General features: G+C 30.6%; 1 protein-coding gene across 1 annotated transcript in view; it reads left to right on the top strand.

Moving 5' to 3' along the window:
• The first annotated feature begins 71 nt into the window (after positions 1–71).
• Positions 72–22,411, top strand: part of LOC136975877 (lysosomal dipeptide transporter MFSD1-like) — an 86,021-nt gene continuing 63,681 nt past the window's right edge. The window contains exon 1 of the mRNA XM_067271027.1: positions 72–768. Within this exon, the coding sequence (XP_067127128.1) occupies positions 753–768 (16 nt within the window). The 5' untranslated portion in view covers positions 72–752. The remainder of the gene's footprint in view (positions 769–22,411) is intronic.

Here is a 22,411-nt window from a genome sequence, read left to right as displayed (position 1 = left end):
ACAATTTTAATCATTCGTTATTTTTCATGATAAATTATAAAATTTGTTTCTTACGTGAAAAAGTTTTGCAATAACAAAATTAAAAAAAAACGAGGTTATAAAACCATTATTTAAAAGTCACGTGCTACATCCTGCTTTGGAAATTGGTGTTTTATACTAAATATTATTATACTTTATTAATATTACAACCTTAATTTAATCGAAATTAGCTTCTATGACGTATTAAATACATAAATTTGCTGTATACTAATGCTATTTTAAAAAACAGTTATAAATATCGAATGAATATATTTATCATTTAACAGTAAAATAATACAAATATTCAATTATTTTATATTTAAAACACGACAAAATATTTCTTTTTATGAACTGCATGCTGTAAAAAAGAAACTAATTTCTACAACAAAAATGTATCACATGCTACCATTAACGTTATATCAGTTAATATTTTGATACCGTGCTCGACCTATTTATTTAACATTAATAATAATAAAAAAAAAAATAGTTTTACTTTCAATTTGTACGAATTATTTAAATATAAAATATCTTGTTTCTATCCGTCAAACTCGTGTTTTAATTTGTCTATGTTCATTGCTTATTATCTGATGAATAATAATAATTATCACGTGTCCACTAGACAGAATTATCAGAAATCGAAATTTGTCATGTGTGACAGTATCTTGTGATTTCTATATTAAAGTTAATACAATATAAGATATAACTTATGCTATAAGAAGTTCAACTTTCAAGAAATGGATCCTAATAGTGGTAAATAAACTTTATTTCACTATAAATATTATTTTTTAATGTAATTGAATACTTGCATTTATTAAATTTAATCTGTAATTCATATTTGATCCTATATGAAAATCTATTGTTTTTTTTATTTATCTTTAATTTTTAAATGTTAAAATATTAGACAATGTATTCATAATGTAATCTGAATTATGCATGAAAAACTAAAAAAAGTGGATGATAACAGACTATTTTAATAAATAGGCTACTTTTATAATAATAAAATTTAATAAAATAATATTCAAACTGTAGAAAATATCAAAATATCATATTCAGTTTTTAATATTTACCACAAAGGAAAAAAATGAGTTCAAAACAATAAAGACAAAAGAATGAAATTAACACATGTTAATTTCATTAACATGTATACAAAGTTGCAATTTTAAAATTTATGCAGAAGATTTAATTATTAAAATTAATTATTTAAATTAGGTTGATTTATTTACTTGTTTATGATAAGAATTTATTCTCTGAACTTATATAACAAAGTTAGAAAATAATAGTAAACATCAAATTACTATCTTCTGTATATTTTAAGATAGCTTTAAAATGCACATTGATATATAAAATGTTATTAAATGAAAACATTTATACTTTTAAAAATGTTTATTTTTAGTTGGTTACTTGGATGAATTAGTAAATTTTCTCATTTAGATATTTTTTTCAAAATGTTGAGTAGTTTTTTAATATTTTATGTAAAATATGTCAAGTATAAGCATATTTAGATGATTCAAATTTTATAATCAAATATGCTTAAAATCAAAAATTTTTGTTCATTCTATTTGCTTTTACTCATTTGAATTAAAGATTATTCACACAGAATCTGATGTATGCTTTAAGTCCATCAAACATATTTCAAGTATTTGCTTAGGTTAGTTTTTGTTTTGTTCAATTATATTATATAGTGTGAATACTTTTAGTTTATGCAGAATCAACAGATTTTTTTTCAAAGAGTAAGCATGCTTAATGAAGATCCATTTAATTCACATTGGGAGATTTAGTTAATTTTGTTGGCATGATATACTTTAATTCATTGTATAAATTTGAGTTTAATTCCATTAAATATCCTTAAAATTTTATCAGTTTTATTTAATTTTTACTACTGTGAACACTGAATCAATAAATTAAATTGAATTAAGTTTAAATTTTAAGACAAATAATTATATCAGTAATAAAACAATTCACTAGTTACGGTACTAGATGTTAGCTGTAATTAAGTTTCTCCTTCTTGAACAAATTCTGGAGGTTAGCTGAATTTATGCAATTATCAACTTTGATTTTACAAGTACTAAACTTTAGAGCATAGTTACTTTCAAATACAATAAGTATTTAAATATTATACTTATTACCATAGTAGTGGAACAATGATACATATAATTCTAAGATACAAATACTTTTTATTGTTTCTTCAACTTGTCCTCTCTACATAGAACTCAAATGTAGTCTGTCATATTCCATCAACAAGGTAATTAATTATGCATCTAATTACCTTATTGATAATTTGGAATTCAGATAACTACATAAATCCTGGACCATATGATCTAATCCCAGATGCATGACAAGCCTATCTACAATGCTAAAAAGATTGATATAATTATCAAAATATTGTTAAGTATAAAATTTTAATTATTGAATAAAAAGAATATTAATAGCAAACTTTTTAATACTATCTCAACCATATTAATTCCAGCTTAAATGACTTAAAGCTGGTTGAGATAATATTGCATTTAGATCTAGTATGTAAGATGTTGAAAAAGCATATTTTTCATTTATTTATTTCCCTTAAACTTTGATATTTGCATATCAAAGTTTAAGGGAAAAAATTTGTTTTTTAAAAACACTTTTATTTAACTTAGTGTTAAGTCCTCAAATCTTGCAATTCAAATTTCATCCACTTCTAATTAAGATAGAAGGTGAAACTTTGAGAACATGCATAATCCTGCTGAAAATGTATCAATATTTGAATGTTTTAGAAGTGGCCACTTCTACCATCCTCCCAACTCTGAAACCTGATAAACATAACCAAATGTAGAATTTAATCATGATATGTATGTAAAAGTACAGTAGTAATGTATATGGTATTTCCCACTCCCAATCTCAAAAATCATGATCAATAAAAGCATTTTTAAAAAGTTTTTAAATGTAAAATTATTTAATATTTTTATTTTGTATTTGAAATTACAAGCCTTTTTAGTTTATTTTGACTATATTTTTAATTGTAAAATTCTTTAATTGCTATTCTATTCAAAAAATTTTCTGTTATAAGCAAATCTGTTATAACAATTGTTTAAATGTCTTGTTAACTGTACCATAATTAAATTGTTCAATTTGATCATTTAGATAGACAACAGAATATCTCTAAAGCTGCAACTTAGCTTTCTATGCCTGTGACTTGTCTCTAACATATTTCCAGTTTTATGATAATTAGGTTTCCTATCTAGCTGTTGTCTGCCAGATTTACTTTTAATATATTCAGGATACTAATCAATGTTTTGCAATGTGTAGGCTATCTGTTGTTAACTGATTCAAAATTTTCACTTACATTTAATGAAAATTTTGAATTTTTGTTACAGTCCACATGCTTGAATCTATGTTCTATTTCTATAATTTTATTTGGGATGTTTGGTGTGAGATCATCTGAGGATGGACTTTGAATATATTCAAAAATATTATCTGACATTAAATTGTTTGTTGGAGATTAAGGTGTTCAACTGTGTTATTAAATGGAAATCAGTTGGCATTCACATTTTGATGCGATATTGCTGGCCAAGGAGTATAGGAAATTGTTTTTTTTTTTCATTAAAACTGTAAAGATATTAAGTTGTAATTAATATAAAATATATCTTGAAACTTGATATCATATTTAAATACAAGAAAACATGTTGCTTATTTAAGGAAACTAAACAATTGGAATCCATTAGTTAGATCAAGGATGGGCAACCAGTGGCCCCTGGGCGACATGCGGCCCGCCATTAATATTTTTTGCGGCCCAAGTCGCATAAAATATGAATAAATATATCAATTTCTCAGCTTAAAGAAGTATGCAGCAAAAATTCAAACATTATTTTCTACAATATATGTATGTGAATAGTTTTTCCGCGATGAATTTAGTAAAAATTAAAACAAGAAACTGGGTAACAGACACATTGAAACTAATTTAAAACTAGCAGTGACAAATATTTAACCAAATATTTCCGATATATTATGTTTACATCAGTTCCAGAAGCTAAATTAAGTATACATATGCTAATTTATAATTATATATGATATAAATAATTGTGATTACCGGCATTTTTTTTTTCCCCTCTTTTCTCTTGTATGCGGCCCGCGTCAGTTCAAAAGTTTTAAAATGCGACCCTTACATAGAAAAAAGTTGTCCATCCCTAAGTTAGAGTATAGAATTTATTCCAATTTTTTGTTTCCTTAAATAAGTAATGTGTATTTCTTTGTGTAAAAAATATATAAAACAGACACATAAATACACACTTTTATACTTTTGTGATTTATCTAATATTTATAATCTATAAAATTTATTAGTTTTTTTATAAGAAATACTTTCCCAAAAATACGGTAAATGAATGTATGCAAACAAAATAAATGTACTGTATATTTTGTATTTAGTTATGAATAAGTGATGAACTGTAATATATAAAATCATTAATTAAAAAATTTACAATTCATTTTTATGCCTTTGATTTTATCACATACCCATTAAAAGAAATATACAATAATTTATAAACCATGATTAATAACAATAATGTTAATATATATCTAGATATATTTATTATTATAATATTGATTAGTGTTTGTAAGACTACTTTATGCTTGTTATTGACTCTAAGATTACTGATCAATTATCTGATGTTGTTAGAAAATAATTTAAATCTGTCATTTTGAATCAGTATTTTAAATTATATAAAAATAGGTAATACTTCCTATTTTCTTGAGATACAGCACTTTAAATTTCTATTATTATTTGTAATATATTATATGTTTTGTGTTAATAATTATTTTATATACGAAAATAACAATTTATATGTTTAGATCTAATATGATTTGATTACTTTGTATCACACAGAATATAATTCTGAAAATATAGACCTATATTTATTATACATATTGTATGACATATATAAGGAAATTATGACACTTTATCAGAAAGTAATACAAACAGATCTAAATATAAAAGCTACAGATGTTTTATTTAGTACAAGAATATTTTTGAATTTCTAGATCTAACTTCAGCTGCTCTGCAGATTTGGAACAGATGAGACTGATCTCATTTAAAAATTTCTATTTCCATAAATCCATTTACTCTTATAAAAAAGATGCAACTCTAACCCTTTGTTTTTTTTTAGCTTTTATGTTAAATCAAATAAAATAGATTTAGTTCTAATATTTGAGTAGTAGTATATGTTGGTTTTAATTTTTGCATCTATTGACATAAAATACTAAAACATATGAGCTTATAGAATTCATTTATTAAGTAACTAAGTTTTTTTTTGCTTGAATAATCATCTTCACTTTTATATTGAAGTAAACAGAAAGTGATTATTATGAAGGGAATATGTACAAATATACATAAACCAATAGCAATTTATAAATATCCAATTTTAGATTTTAGAAAAAAGAAACTGATTTTTAAGTTACTTGTTTTCTAAATATTATAGAATTAATTATTAGTTCTGCAGTCAAATAAGATTAACATCAATTTCTAACTCTTCTATAACTCTTCAGTGCAGAATGTTCGGTGAAGAAAGAGTTTATATTAAACTAAAAATCCGTAAATGTTCTTTTGATGAAAAATCCTATATATATGAAGTATAAATTTAGACAAAGTCCTTTTTATATTTTTAAATATTTTATATAGTTTTTATTTTACAATCATATACAATATTAAAGTGTTTCTAGCAGAAAAGATTTGTTATAGTAAGGAAATATAAATATAAATACGTACTTGCCAACCTTTAGAGTGGGGAATAGCTGAGATGGTAGAAAAACACTGATTTTTGAATAAAAATGCTGACAGCATAAAAAGCGAAAAAAATTATTTATTAACATTGGTATTGCATAATTCTTTTATTAAATACCTTTAATAAACAAAATTAATGTTATCTTTTTATACGATATCTTATAAAGCTGTTGCTATAAACATTGTTAAGAGAATGGCAATAGCTTAACATCATGATTTAAAAAAGTTTAAGTATTTTACGGGACACATCATAAATGTACAGATTTATGATGAGAAATATGATGTACACTATCTTGATGTCTCATGAGACTTGTTATTGCCTGATGAGTGCCTCCTGTTATATGTTTTTGTGCAATGTTTTGCTTTCTTAATATCATCTTTTATTACAGTGTACTTATGACAGTTGTTGTCAGTTAGTTTATTGACTTTCACTGCAATTATTAAGGACAATGTTTTCTGGTTGTGATTTAGTTCATATCTCTATGTTACTTTTTGCTATCATACTGAATATCTTTTCTTTTTGCCACACAGCAATGCAGAGAAGGCTCTGCATTGCTTATGTTGCATTGCTGTGTTCAAATGCAATGCAATGCAAAATCATCAGACTTACTATTTTACAAAGATTACAAATTTTTGTAAAATTCCACAAATCTCAAAGAACTATGTCATTTCGTTTTTTGAGAAAGTTCATTCCATGTGGAATATATATTCTTAAGTAATGAATCAGATGTTTCTTCTTTTTGAGTGGAGAAACTGTAGCACTGCTCAATGATTTAGTCTAACTGTAAAAGTAAACTAAACTTGTTTCCTTCCACTGACAAATTGGTCATAACTCATTTAACTACCAACATGATGGTACTAACATTGTTATAAAATACATATACAGTAATGCCTTCGGCATATATGTTGGTATTAGACTCCTTAAATAAAGTGTTTATGTAATAATATCAAATTTTTTAAAAATGCTGAAAAAGGAAAAGTGGTCTGTCCACTGATGAAGCATACAAAATGCTACTGGTTAGCACCCAATGCTGATAGTTAGCAACTATGTAAATATATGAAAAGATTGAATCTTTTATTTAATATTTAAAAAGTTTCTTTTTAATTTATTAAACTAAAATTTTAAATTTTTATAATGAAGACTCTTTTTGTACAATAATATATTTGAAACTAATCCTTGTGAAATAGAAAATTTACACAAAGATTTATTGATAGTAATGTTGCATTATTAAACTATTTAGGCCTATATAATAAATTAAACTTTTTATACAAATTTTGTTTGTAGGTACTATAAAATTTATTAATTATTTGTTAAATGTTATATTTAATGTGTGTAATTTAGAAGATTCTAATTAAATTTAATAATATTAAAGTGGACACAATTATACATAGTTACTCTGATAATATGAAATGTAATGCTAATAATCTATAATTTCTGAATATTTAATGTAAACTTATGAAGAAAGCATAATTAAATAATGCAACATTTATTTAATTATTACATCATTATAAAATAGTATGACACTATAAATTAAAACTTCTTGAATATATCAAATTGTAAAGAACTAAATAAAAGAATTAATTATTTTTTAGCTTTGTTATTATAATAAGATAACAAAAAAGTTAAATAATAATTAAAGAGCAGATTTTGGAGCAATTGCTCTGGTTTTTGCTTCACAGTATTGAGATGATATTAAATATTTATATATGTTGCTCCAATAAGACTTTTTTTTTATAAAGTTTTATTTTTCTCATCTTTTCTAGTGTTGTTACTTGTTTTTTGCTGTTTTTCCTCTTTCATCTCCTTTGTTGTGTGTTTTACATTTGTTGGTAATTATTGTTCTTGCTTTTCCTTTTTGAACTTTGATGCTTTTTGGTTGGGTGAACAGAATGTATTTATCAATAATTGGTAATATTTAAGAATGCAAACTTGGAAACTATAGAATTTTAGGATAGTAGATGATGCTAATTTTAAGACATTACATGTTGTCAGATTTTAATGAATTAAAAATTCATTATATAGATATTTAGAAATTTACAAAGCCGAGAGAAAAAATGCTACTATAAATTTTTGAGATATAGATTCCTTCTCCCCTGCATGGAAGTCAAACTAAGATTTTTAATCTTACAATCTTTCTCTCTCCCTCTTTTCTCTCTCTGATGTCACCCCTCTTAACATGTGAATGTCAATCCCCTTGTTTTAACAGCTGCAAAGGTCAGTTAGCCTGAAGATGCCCATTTAACATAGTCAAAACATAATTTTTGTGCTGGAAATTGGTCTTATTCACCTTGTTTATTCTATAGAATTTATTCAATTAACAATTTTGTGACATTTTTCACTTTTTTCGCATTGTTGTTTGTGTACTCTCTACCAGAAAGCATACATCATCTAAAATAATATTACAATTTGTCAGTTATCATCTTATTAACTTGTGACATCTAATATCACAAGTTGATAAATAGACAATTAAGTTTGTTCTTTCGATTCCCAAATTTATCCCAAATATTTATTTATTTCTTCATGAAAGAAAGTATTCCTAAAATGCTTGCAAGAGTAGTGATTGAGAAAATTTGCTCCTTCCTAGTCAATAATCACCTGTTGGGGTAATTGACTAGAAGCAGCACTATTTTATATGAAAAACTTCAAACAATTTATGAAAAAAATGTGAGCTCTCTACTGATACCAGTTTGGTTTATTCTTAATTCAAAAAATTTACAGCAGTAATACAAGAAATTGATGATGATGTACTTTCTATTAAAGTATTGAAAAAATTGTTAAATAAAAATACTGTAGAACTGTTATTATTGTGCAGTTTAGTTTTCTAGAAGAAGCAATCAAGATAATTGAAACTTGAGGCCTTATCCTTAATAAGTAAATTGGAATAGTTCTTGAGCATATTCTTGGAGCAAAGGGAGAAATAATTAAGAAAACCTTTTTCAGAAATATTATAGAAAAATGAAGAACTTCAAGCTATGCAACAGAGTTGTTCAGTAAACTTTCCGTTTCTGGTTTTGTTGTGGATTTTAAAGAATTAAAAGCTATGGGCTTCTTTCTTCTGTAACATCATACAAGGAGTATTTGTTGATATTGATTTTAATGGAGGAAATGCATTTTGGGTCTAATGACTGCATTTCAGTCCATTGTTTAGGTTTATCTGGAAATAACAATTGACATTGTCCAATTAATACTAAGTGAATTAGCATGTGTACCACTAACTACAGTTGATGTAGAAAGAAATTTTTCTGTTTAGAAGAAAAATGATCACAAGTTTTTTAAATTAAAAAATTATATTAGAAACTGAAAGTATTTAAGACACAATAAAGGATTTAAAAAATTGATGATATTTGCCCATTTGGAACTGCTTCTTATCTTATTGTTCACTATTACATATATTATGGCTCTAAGACAGCTGCTTAAAACCACATATATTGATAAATACTTTAATGCAGCTATTCACTGCACATAAACTACCAAAAATGTACTTAAACTTGTTGACTTTTTGAGACACCGTCTTCTTATATTGTACTTTTTTCTACAAAAATGTACAATATAAAAAGGAGGTGTGTTGAAAATGATAAGTTTATGTAAATTTTTGGCAGTTTGTGTGCAGTGAATTGTCGTATTAAAGTATTTATCAATATATATGGTTTTTAAATATATGACAAAGAATGTATAGCCAATTTTATATGTTTGAACCTTCACAGAGAATTTGTCCAACTTTTTGTAATTTATCTTATGTAATGGCTGATGAGGTATTTGCTCCAAAATGCATACCATAATAAAGTGTATAAATAGGAAAGAAAAACAGAGTTTAATTTCCTTTTGATCTACATGTCTCCTTGTATCAGTGTAATAAGTCTGATATTGAACATTTGAGAGCCATAATACATATAAAATTAATGTTAATTTAAAATTTTGAAGTAACACATCAACTTAGAAAAAAATTAGTATACACAATGAATAAAGGAAATATATGTAAGTGCTGTTGAGTATTCAAGGAAGGAAAAAGAAATGTACATATAAACTGTGTTCATGGCACCCATCTGCCATCACTGAGAAGTTAATAACTGATGTGTTCATTTGGAAAAACAAGTGCTTTAATAAGATAAAACTAAAACTAGAATACAATTTATAGAAACATCACCAAATGATTACCTAAATAATCAGGCTATAATTTCACTAATTTTAATAATTACTACTAAGTAATTTGCTACTAGAGGTAGACATCAGGTGCCATCCCTTAACTATTATAATAAAACTGATTATTTAGGTGATCGTTTGACGATGTTTCTTTATACTTATTGGGCTTCGTGATGTTTGATATACTTATAGAATACAGTTTACAACAAATACACACAACTTTTAATTTCCAAAAAGTGTACACTCCGTAACCAATATCTGGCATGAAAAATCCAAACATAGGTTGGCAAACGCTTTTGGTGCCCCTCCTGGGCTCTTCTTCAGGCCAAATTTGCTGTAACTGGATTCTTACAATCGAATGTTTTAAATCAGAGCATGCTTCACTTCAAGATGTTCAAAAATGGAAGGCAATCTCGTGCTGTTTCAAAAAAATTATATAATTTTAACTAGTACATTTTTTGTCTTCTATGGTGTGAGGGAAACTTATGTTTTTAACCTTTAATTTCCAGCAGTGTATCACTTTACTACTCAACTTAATGAGTATTTCTTATTGTTTCTTGATCAGTCCTTTACAAAATTATCACTATTCATTTTTACTACCAAAAGATGGGTATCAAAAATACTTATACTGGAACACAAGCAGAAATGAGTGGTTATATATCAGACATTTTTGGAGCATTACCACAAAGGCTATGAATTTTTGGATCAGTTAATAAGAGCAGATGAGACATTGGTCTCATTACATGCCTTAAAGCAAGTAGCAATCTTGAATGGCATCATGCACATTCTCTGGCAAAACCCATAAAAGTCGAGAAGCACCAAATAAAACATGAAAGTTATAACAGTTTTATAGAACTGAAAAGGTGTTCATTTCATTTCAAGGTGATTTTCTGCTTTGAAGAGAAACAATCAATACTGACAGATATTGTGAAATATTGAAAAGAACTATGCACGCTATCCAAATTGTCAATTGAATCTGTTCATTAAAGGAGAATTGTATTATAAACGACTCAACTGACCAGATAATATAATATGAATAACTCTTTATTAATACAACTAAACACTTCTACCTCCAGCTGGTTCCCTCGAGCTACAACATCGCTGTCCTTTTTTTGCCACACCCTCTCTGAACCCTTCCAACCTGTGTTGCACCTCGGCACCTACACAATTACATTTAATGTTTATTTAAATCATCAACATATATTACAAGAATGTTTGCTTCATAACAATGCAGGTCCACATATCACTGGAAAAATGCAAACATTACTGCAAAAGTTCAAATGAAAAATAATCAACCATTTCCCCTAAGTTAAGATCTGGCAATTTTTATCTTTTTTCTAAGTTAAAGGAGATTTTGGATGAAAAATGATTGCAGATGAACAATGATGTTCAGGAAATTGTCACTAAAGGTTGCCATAATACATACATATTTACTGACTTTTTTATTACCAAGAAAATGGTAAATTTTCAAAACATAGTGCTTTATGATCAATTAAAGTCCTTTTTTTTCATTTTTAAACATTATTTTTCAGCAATGAAACTTTTTGAGTATGCTGTAATTTTTTAATACTGCACATGAAAAGTATGAGCACTTGCATTCAAATAAGTGTATTCCATTTTGCCATCTAAAATGTTACTTGACTAAAATAATTATTGTGCTCTAGGTATTGTGTGTTAAGAAACAATTGCCCAGCTGTCCAGCATGATGCTGACAGGTTGGAAATTTGTTTCTTAAAATTGTAAAAAACTGTAAAATAATAATTTAAAATATAAATGACATAAACTACATTTTAAAGTTTAAATAAAAATGTTTTCTGCTTCTGTCTTTAATAAATAAAAATATAAATATATGTGAAAGTATACACAAATAAATATTTGGCTTCAAAAATTATCACATGTCTACCTAGATTTTATCAAATTTACCAGTAAAAAATGTCAAATTATCAGTATATTTACCAATGCATTTTTTTTAACTTGATTACTGGTAAACTGTTAAACCAGTTTACCAGTAAAGCAATCCCTAACTGTCACCAATTGGTTAAATGGACTGACAACAGACTTCTTTAATACAAATGTAAATATCCATTAATCTGATTTTTAGATTAATGCCAAATGATTGTCAGATTAAATTAGACTTCTTTAGTGAGGAAATCATCAAGCTTGTCCCTCATTCAGAGAAATATATGGATGCATGATTTTTGTAGAAAAATAAGAGAAAGTTGTATCTTTGTTTTAAAAATAACAATTTTATTATTTAAAAAATTTTTATTTTTACATATCAAGTTTTTCTTTCTTTGTAACAAACCAATTCTTACTTTGAAAATGATTCTCATAAATATGTAGTACAAACTAGAAAATGTTATAAGATTAAAAAATCTCTCAAACAATGAAGGAGTTTTCAGGTTTACTATCTTTACTATCATTTTTAAGTATTGGCCTGTGTTGTTCTCTAGTGTTAATGAAATATTACCAAATGTTTCATTTTTGTTTTTAATGTTTTTCTATTATTAGTTTTTTTGCATAAGTAATTTTTGTAGTAATAATTCTTTTGTGGTGTTTGTAATGAGAGGTACACGATCCCGCGAGCGAAATGGTACAATACAAAGTAGTTTTATTCTCTCTGAACAGGTTCTTTACATAGGATCCCAACTTTACAACTTCCAGAATTTTATATATACAGGCATTAAAAGTTTGTCCTCAAAAACAGTTATCTTGCACACACGCGACAATCTGACGAGGACCGTATTCACTTACACTAACTTATACTAACTTAAAACTAAAAAAATGGAAGAATAGAAGAAATAAAGAACGATAGGGAAAGTAGTAGAAATACCCGGGTTTCTTTGCGATGTGTCTTTTAGTGGGGAACAACTTCGGATCTCTCTCTTTTGTTTCGTTTGTAGCCCTTTTCCTTAGAGACCTTTCGTCTATAATCTTTTTCTTCCGGACGAGGAAAGACGACTCAGTCCAGAAGAAAAAGATTATAGACGAAAGGTCTATAATCTTTTTCTTGATGTGATCTCTCTCTGCACTTTATCGTCTTAGATCACCCTTCTCCCTTTCTGAAGCACTCTTTTTCCAGCTCCTACCTCTTCGGGATTTCAACCCAGACTCTCACTCTTTCTGTCCCTTTTGCTTCAGGGCCTCACTCCCTCTTTTGTTCTTACTATTGAGGGAAAGATAATCCTCCCCCAAGGGCAAAAGAGTTATACAAAGAAAGTTCTAGGAAGAGTTAGACAAAAGAAAGTTCTAGAAAGAGTTAGACAAAGAAACAAAGAAAATCTAAGACTAATTCAATATAAAATATACAAAATATACAATATCATGGCCGACGGCCACATACGTCCCCCTCATAAGAGTCACACTCCATAGTGTAATCTACGGTAGTTGACTTTACATCTACGCGTATTATAGGGGTGTTGCAGTGTTTTTTCTTTATCATCTTCAGTACACCTTTCACCGGCACCCTCGTTTTCGACCTCTTCCACATCCTGTGTGGGTGAATTTAGTACGGGTCTTCTCCTGGGTAATCATGTCCGTATGTAATCAGTGGGATCTTCATCTTCTTCCTCATCTCTTACGGGTGACTCTCTTCTCTTCACATACTGAGGGTTCCTCCTCCTACCTTCTTTATATATTGGAGCGTAACATGGTTTGATCCGGTTGGTGTGTACCACCCATCTCTCATCTTGGCGGTTACTGCCAAGTTCAACAGTTACAGGACCCAACACTCGTACTATTCTATATGGGCCCAAGTACTTTGGAGAAAATTTTCCGGTGCTCTTTCTCCTCCCTTTCCGGAGTAACCATACCCGCTGCCCTTCTTCCCATAATTTTTCCTTCCTACCCTCGTTTTCTCTTCCCCTATTTTTTAGGTTACGTTGCCTTCCTAATTCATATGCGACTCTCCTGATGTCTTCACTTCGGTTATGACCCTTAAAGTTTTCCCTCGTCTTCCTTAAGAACTCTCCATCACCTTGTGATTCTACTACTTTACTCCAGAGTTCTTTATTCTCTCTTACATTATTATTCACCTTCTTGGCCTTATTGCTATTAATGTTTATCCGTGATAAAGTATCTGCCACCTCATTGCACTTCCCTTTTATGTGACTTATTTGAACATTACAGTCCGCTATCTCCGCTGACCACCTCATTAGCCTTTTATTGTGGTTTCTCATGTTACCTATAGTATCATTTGCATAATCATCATACACGCCTTTACTCCCCCCATTACTGCTTGCGCTTTCCTCCATTGCCCTTCTCACACTACTGATTATTTCATACATTCTCCCGAGTATATCTATTCCCAAGATACCATCGTATTCTATGTGTCCAGGAAGCTGCATGCATGCTACGGTTATCTTGGATGCCTTATCCCTATATCCCACCTCGGTGTACAAAACTTTCTCACATTCTGTTACTTCGCCATTGATGCCTCTTATCCCTAAAAACTCACCCTCAATAGTTGCCCTAGCTATGTCTTGTCTGGAGATACGTTTCATTACCGTGGAACTCAAGACTGACCTTTCGGCTCCCGTATCTATGAGAAAGCACAGTCTAATACCCTCAACTTCTCCATTAATTAGTGGAAGACCTTTTTGTGACTTAAAAACTTTGTCGGCCAGCTTAATTCTTACACAAGGAGCGCTATGCCGGCCTGTATGGCACTCCTTTATCAGTTTAAACGATTCCCTTTTACGATTTGGACAGTTACGGGCAAAATGGCTAGCATCGCCATATACGTAACATCTTCTATCATTCACCCTCCTATCCTGATTCCCTTTATCCAATATCTTATTCACTGCTTCTACTAATGATTCGATTTTCTTTTCCAACCCTTTAATTTTTTCCTCATTTTTATTATCCTGAATTCTTGGATCTTCCCATCTTTCGGCACCCATGGCAGATTGTTCCCCAATGTTCAAATTTACCCCTCTTTGTTCGAACCTGCCTCCACACACTATTTCTATTTTTTCTTCTCCTTCCGCTATCTCGAAGGCTTCTTCCAGCGTTTTTGGCGCTCTCCTTAGTACGTTGGCCTTAAGGCTCCCTCTCAATCCCTTTATAAATCGCTCCTGGATTATATCGTCACGCAGTACACTTATTTTATTATTTTCCCTGGTAGCCCGTGCCAGTAACGTCTTTGTACGGATCACGAAGTCCGTTACAGACTCGCTATGCCCTTGCTTCAAACTTAACAACTTATCTACGAAGTCCCTTTCTGCAGCCTCTCTCTTCCCAAAACATTTTATTAAATCATATTTTATCTCCTCGTATTTTCCAGGGTATTGCTCTACCAAACATAAGAATGTGGCCAATGGTTCACCTTTTAACCGCGACTGCAGTACCGCTACCTTGACCTCGTCATTCCATCCGGCCAACTTAACTATATTTTCTATTGTCTGGAAAAACTGCTTAATGTTGACCGTATCACCCTGCGTTCCAGAAAACATAGGGATCATGCCCAAGAATCCTGTAACGACTAACGGTGGGCTCGGATCGAAACCTTCACCAGAATTCGAGCTCCCCACTTGGTTGTTCGTGGCCATTACAATATGTATATATACAAATAAGATAGACTAAAATTACAATGGGATATTACAAGGAGAAAGATATATGACAAAATGCCTTTGTGTTACAGTTGGTATCCTGTCGCGGACGCCATTTGTGGTGTTCGTAATGAGAGGTACACGATCCCGCGAGCGAAATGGTACAAAATAAAACTTAATACAAAGTAGTTTTATTCTCTCTGAACAGGTTCTTTACATAGGATCCCAACTTTACAACTTCCAGAATTTTATATATACAGGCATTAAAAGTTTGTCCTCAAAAACAGTTATCTTGCACACACGCGACAATCTGACGAGGACCGTATTCACTTACACTAACTTATACTAACTTAAAACTAAAAAAATGGAAGAATAGAAGAAATAAAGAACGATAGGGAAAGTAGTAGAAATACCCGGGTTTCTTTGCGATGTGTCTTTTGGTAGGGAACAACTTCGGATCTCTCTCTTTTGTTTCGTTTGTACCCCTTTTCCTTATAGACCTTTCGTCTATAATCTTTTTCTTCCGGACTGAGTCGTCTTTCCTCGATGATCTCTCTCTGCACTTTATCGTCTTAGATCACCCTTCTCCCTTTCTGAAGCACTCTTTTTCCAGCTCCTACCTCTTCGGGATTTCAACCCAGACTCTCACTCTTTCTGTCCCTTTTGCTTCAGGGCCTCACTCCCTCTTTTGTTCTTACTATTGAGGGAAAGATAATCCTCCCCCAAGGGCAAAAGAGTTATACAAAGAAAGCTCTAGGAAGAGTTAGACAAAAGAAAGTTCTAGAAAGAGTTAGACAAAGAAACAAAGAAAATCTAAGACTAATTCAATATAAAATATACAGAATATACAATATCGTGGCCGACGGCCACACTTTTTAATATATTTCAAAAATATATTGGTTTTTTTTTGTTTTTGTGATTGCTTCTCTGTCTGAATTTTTACTAGATATATTTGTGATAATTTTTTATAAAATGTCTTACATTACTAAAATTTTTTATAAATTATTATTATGAGCTTGTCAGTATCTCAAAGGATAAGTATTGTTGTATTAAGTCATCCTTGTTGTATTAGTCAGGATGACTTAATACAACAAGCTCATCCAACTACAGGATATTGAAACTCCACACTAATATCAAAAATACATTAGAAAAAATAATTTCAGGTAATCCATAACACTTGCTAATCTGAACAGGTTCAGGTCCCAGTTTGTCTGGATTAGTGAGATTTTACTGTAATAATTTATATATTTAATATATATAATTATTAATAATTCTAAAACAAAAGTTTATTTTTAATAGAATTGAGAAATTTTAGTTTTATTAAAACTTTTTGAAGCATCTTTGAGCTTTGATTCTAATGAAAAATGGTGTTCTTTAAGCAATACATTTTTTAACAGTAAGTAAGGTTGTAGAAGCACTAAAGGCTGGTTCATGGTTCACTTCCATTAGATGTTGCTGTTCCACTGAAAGTTGTTGAATAATGTTCTGTTACAGTTCTACAATTTAGTGTACTTATTAGACACTTGCTTACACATGACATAATGTATTCATAATTCTACAATATAGAATAAATAGTGTATCTAACTTTTATATTATATCTTAACTTTTATCTAATATATCTTTTGTTAAATCAAGAACAATATCTATCATAATGTTATCAAGATTTAAAACTATAATGAGGAAACTATTTGAATTAGGCCTATTTTATATCCTTCATTTTTATCAATTATTCTAGGAAACAAATCCTTTGCAATATTTCTCCATATAAAAACCTCTTAATTTTTATTTTCTTTTCCTCCAATGCTATATAAAATTGGATGATATTTTACAGCATTTGTTATGCAGTTTATCATTCATGGCTCAAATATTATTCATTTTACATTTATACAAGATGAGACAATTGAGCACTGCATTGAATACAGAACATGTTTTGCACAGTTTTATTGGTTCTTGACTAACAGAAGAATGTAGAGTTTGATCATGAACTGAATTTTCTGTTAGATTGTTGCAAGGTCCAGCAGTAAGCCAGCTGTACTTAGCAGAACAGGACTGTTTATGTTATGCAGTGCTGTAACTAGATTGGTGCTACACATTCAGGGCCTGGGACAAAGAAGGCCTAAAAATGGAATTGATAAAAAAATTTGTCAAATATACTGTAATACTATTTTTGTCTATAAATAGATATGAATGATATGTATTGTATGCTTCTTGTATGAATTGTATGCTTCTTGTAACATTAAAATTATTTGTAAAAAATTGTTTTATCATATTTGTTTTATTCTAGTGTTTGTTAGCTTGCTCCAAAATTAAATATTTTAAAGAACTAGACCATAAATAAATATAACACACATTCAAACCTATAATAAGTCCAGCATAACAGTGTATATCACTTTACTAACATTTTCAACCTTCTTCTAAGATCTGCCTCTGATTTAAACTTCTAGAATGGAGTTTCCATTCTTATCATTCTAAGATGGAATGTCACAAGAACATTGGCTTAATTTAAAACTTAAATTCAACCACTGACCAATTGGGTGTGAATATTCTCTATTGACAATTAAGGTGATAAAGTTGTATCAAAAAGAACTTGCCATGAATACAACATACATTTTTCATCTTTAAAGTTAATGTATCACCCTTGCTGGTCTGTTTTGAATATTTCAAGAACTTCCAACTCCTTTATTTGGTTAGTGTATGTAATGTCCTTACGATGATTGTCTGATTTAAATTTTCTTGTATGTTGTCATATGAATATATGAATAGGGAGGTGGATTGCTTCCTGTGCTCTGTCAGTCTTTGCTTCAGGGGTCTTTTGGTGGAACCAATACATATCAAATCTCTCTGAAACCTGCCATCCCACAGAGGGATCCTATAAACCTCAGTCTGTGTTAATGAGGTGTGGTTGTTCGTACCGAGAGAATTCGTAGGTCCGCGAATAAACGCTACAAATATGAACAAAAAAAAACTTCTGTATACAATTAAATAAACTTTTATTACTCCCGGCACACGGTTCTTTTCTATCGTATTTACAATAAAATCCCAACGTGAGTATTCCTGCTGGGGAAGGGGGGGTCGCCACTTGTTCGCGTACAAGCGATGATACACGCGCGCGTAACAAAACTTTTATTCCCGACTTAAAAACTAAACTTAATGACTAATTTAAAACTAACCTTAAAACTAATAAGGAAAGGAAACAGATAGACCTAGGAAAGTAAAGATGGAAAGGCAGACAGAAAAGTACCCGGGGTCCAAGTGGTTTAGACGATATCCTTAATGATTTGTGTTCTTACAATCGAAATCTCCTCTCTGTCTCCACTGAACCAGCAGTTCGACGTCTAGGATCTCCAATTCTCCCAGTATTCTATAGGCCCTCGTACCTCTTTCGTTCTCTGGCCTTGGTAGGTCCTCTCTCTCGGCCGCAGTCACCTTTCTTCCACTCTCTCTCGAATCTGGAGCACTGCTTACGACGTCCGTTCTCTCCGAGGTCCAGCCAAAAAGTGGTCGTTCTCCTACCCTTTAGTCCTCAGGGCTTCCTCTCTTCTTTTGTTCACACTCCCCCTTAGTTCTTAGAAGGGGTCATCCTGCCCTCCAGCGATAACTGTCAAATCGTTTAGACAAAGAATAAAGGAACGGAAATAAGAGAATAGAGATGAAAGGAGAAGGAAGATAGAAAGAAATATACATATATGTGTATTTACAACTTATGAACTATATATATATACATATAAACAAAATATGGCCAACGGCCACAGAGGTCTCTTTCTTCTGTAAAAGCTTATATGTAGTGGGATTGCATCTATATGCAATTTGACCACCACTATATTTTGCAATTTCTTTAAATGAGGAAGATGTACCTCTGTCATAAGCTGTTACCTTATTGTCAGTTAGTTCCACCTTTATCATTTACATTAGGGTGAATATTCTTATTAGGGCCACTGTGTACATGTCTTTGGGATGTTTACTTTTGTGCTACTTTACAGATTAAGTTGTTATGGTAGTCATGCTGCTGCACTATTCCCACAATGTATCCAAGTTCTACTTCTGTGTCTGCTAAGCTAGTACAATGAGTATAGGTCATTTTACAAAAGTTCTAAATGCAACACTTTTGTAGCTGTAAGGGTCATTCAAGCTGGTGGGTAAAAAAGGAGCACCTTAAAACTCAAAAAAAAAAAAAAAAAGAAAATTTAGTTTTTCCTTTTTGAGCTTACCTTGCTTCCAAAATTCTATTATATATGCCTAAGAAAAGCAATCTGAAGCTCCAGAAGAGCAATGTATACTAAACTCACCAGCCTTATAAATTTAGTTTTTTGTATTAAATAAAGAATATTTCTAATAAGATGAGGAAAAATGCTTAATTCTGGAAACCAGTGCCAGCCTGAGCAAACTCAGCACCCTAGGCAAATGACTTTGACATCGCCCCATTTAAAAAAAAATTGCAACAATATAAAACATTAATGTAAAATAGAGTATCTAATTTTTATTCAAATATGTAATAAAACAGCATAGTACAGGATTGTGATCAAAAAAACATTTATTTTTTCATTATTTATTGCAATTTATGCATGTACTTTCACCATTCAAGTGCCCTAGGCCATCACCTAGTTTGCCTATATGAACGGGCTGGCCCTACTGGAAACTAAATTAAATTTTTATTCAGTAAGAAGCTTAAGAAGCAAAAGTAAAGTTTAACTTTCTGCTGAACTATCGGGACGAAAACATATATTCTACATCAATTTGGAGAATATACCTATTCCGTGGATGTCTCATTGTTCCTGAGATTACATATGTTGTATCTAAGAAAAGCTATTCAGGCTACACACCACATGAAATATAACCTCTTGAGACAACTTGTTAGTTTGGAGAACTAATTATATGAGCAAGAACCTAACATCTTATACAAAGTCAATGCTAGAGAAATAGGTGTAGCTGATCAAGTGACCATTAGGATGGGTAAAAAGTACGAAAAGAAAATGTGATGGATTTTTTGGCATCAAGCTAACTACATACACTGGCATGTTATCTCCTGTGTTTTAAGTTGGAATAACTTTCCCCACCATTATGCATTATAGAAGCTAGCAAATATGGTCCTAAATTTGTAATGCAACCTAAGCCTAGACTAGAGAAAAATCATCCCCAATATCAAACAAGCAATAGATGGCTTAAGTGATGTAAATAAGATTTTCCAAAAGAAGCTATCATTTAAGTTAAGAAATGACCCAACAGTGTCCACCTGCAGCTTGATATGGAAGTCTATACAGAATAGCAAGAGATGGGTGGCAGAAAATAATACAGTATTAGTAATGGTGGACAAATCAAAAGATAGGGTTATAATGGAACAGTCCACATATAATGGGCTTTTAATGAAATATATCAATGTAACACAATGCACAGCAGCCTTTCTATGTACTATTGACTATAAGTGAGGGGAAAACCATTTGCTACCAGTTAAACTTATATAGTAAATATTAATATCCAAAAATCAATAAATTTATTACACAAAATTTCTTTTTCAGATTGTATATACAGTATGCTTAGAGTTCAGATTATATTTATAAATAATTTGCCAATTATTTGAAAAACTTGAAAATATATTAAAATCTCAAATCAACTGATACAGTATTGGTAACATTCAGTTTATATTAAAAATCAGTTTTAATAATTTGTTAATAATAAAACATGTTATTAATGTTAAAATTAAAAGTTTCAATTACACAAAATGTTTCAAAATCAAGCCACAGAGTGAACAGCAACAGCCAGCAAGATTTCCAGTTTTGATACCCAATGCCAATGCGTGCTTGTGTTGATACTTTTGTAGTATTGGGATATCCCTACATATGATACAGTAAGCTATAGATTAATGGTATTCGGGACTCTTATAAAATAAGCATACATTCATTGCACTAGCTTACAAGATGGGATAAGAGAGCTAGAATACATCAAAGAGATTGTGCATTGATTTGGGTTCATCCGTAAAATGATAAAGAGAATGATCAACAAATGGAGGACAGAAGGATAGATAAGAAGACATGACAGCAGAATGAATATGCAGTTGTGGAATACAAGGCACTCCCTCCACAACATCTACAGAGTAATCAGGATTACTGCTAACAAGAAAATCATGTTTAAGAACTTCTTTATATACAGGGTCTGCTCTAGAGGCAGACAACATGGACATTTGTCTGGGGTAGCAAATCTAAAGAGTGGCATTTTGGTTGTGAATGTGACAAAATATTTATAAGTTAAATACAGTGGTGCCTCATATAACGTACTTAATCCGTTCCAGGTGCACGTCCGTTAAGTGAAACGTCCGTTATACGAAACGCATTTTCCCATAGAAATAAATGTTAAAACATCTAATTCGTTCCGCAGCATAAAATAACCGTACTGTATCATAAAAAAATGAACGTGAGGTGCGTTCTTTTATTCCTCCGCGTAACTGTGCGCGAGCGACATCCGTTAAAAAATTCCTGCAGAACGCGTTCCTAAATTCTGGTGGGAGTGCGCGCCTTCGAACGGCAAAAACGGCTGCTTGTAGCAGTAGTTCACGGTGGAAAGCAACATGGAGTCCTCCATGGCTCAGATAGTTTCGTTTCCAGATCCATTATGTGGTTTTATGAATGAAAATTTAGAAATTGTGAAAGCGCGAGTTAGTGCACGCGGTGATGTAACTGTCTTTACGAATTTTTTTCGAATGGTAGCCGGCATTCTAATTTTTTCATGGCTATTTTGAATGCTCTTTCAACAAATAATCCATTTTATGGTTAAATTTTACAACTGGGGCCCTTCTTTTGCCTTTAAAAGCTCATATTTTAGAATTATAGATTCCTCCATCACGATACTATCGATAGTGCGGACGCTGCCATCTTTTTTTCTTTCATCGTTGTTCCTAAATGCCTACAAACAGCAGCGCACTCCCGTAGTAGCAGAGACGCAGAGCGACCGCTATTAAAGAAC

The sequence above is a fragment of the Centruroides vittatus genome, unplaced genomic scaffold (assembly GCF_030686945.1).
Source record: "Centruroides vittatus isolate TY-2023 unplaced genomic scaffold, ASM3068694v2 contig_391, whole genome shotgun sequence".
Classification (NCBI taxonomy): domain Eukaryota; kingdom Metazoa; phylum Arthropoda; class Arachnida; order Scorpiones; family Buthidae; genus Centruroides; species Centruroides vittatus.
The sequence above is the reverse complement of the archived record's forward strand: the minus strand, read 5'-3'. Positions and strand labels throughout refer to the sequence as shown.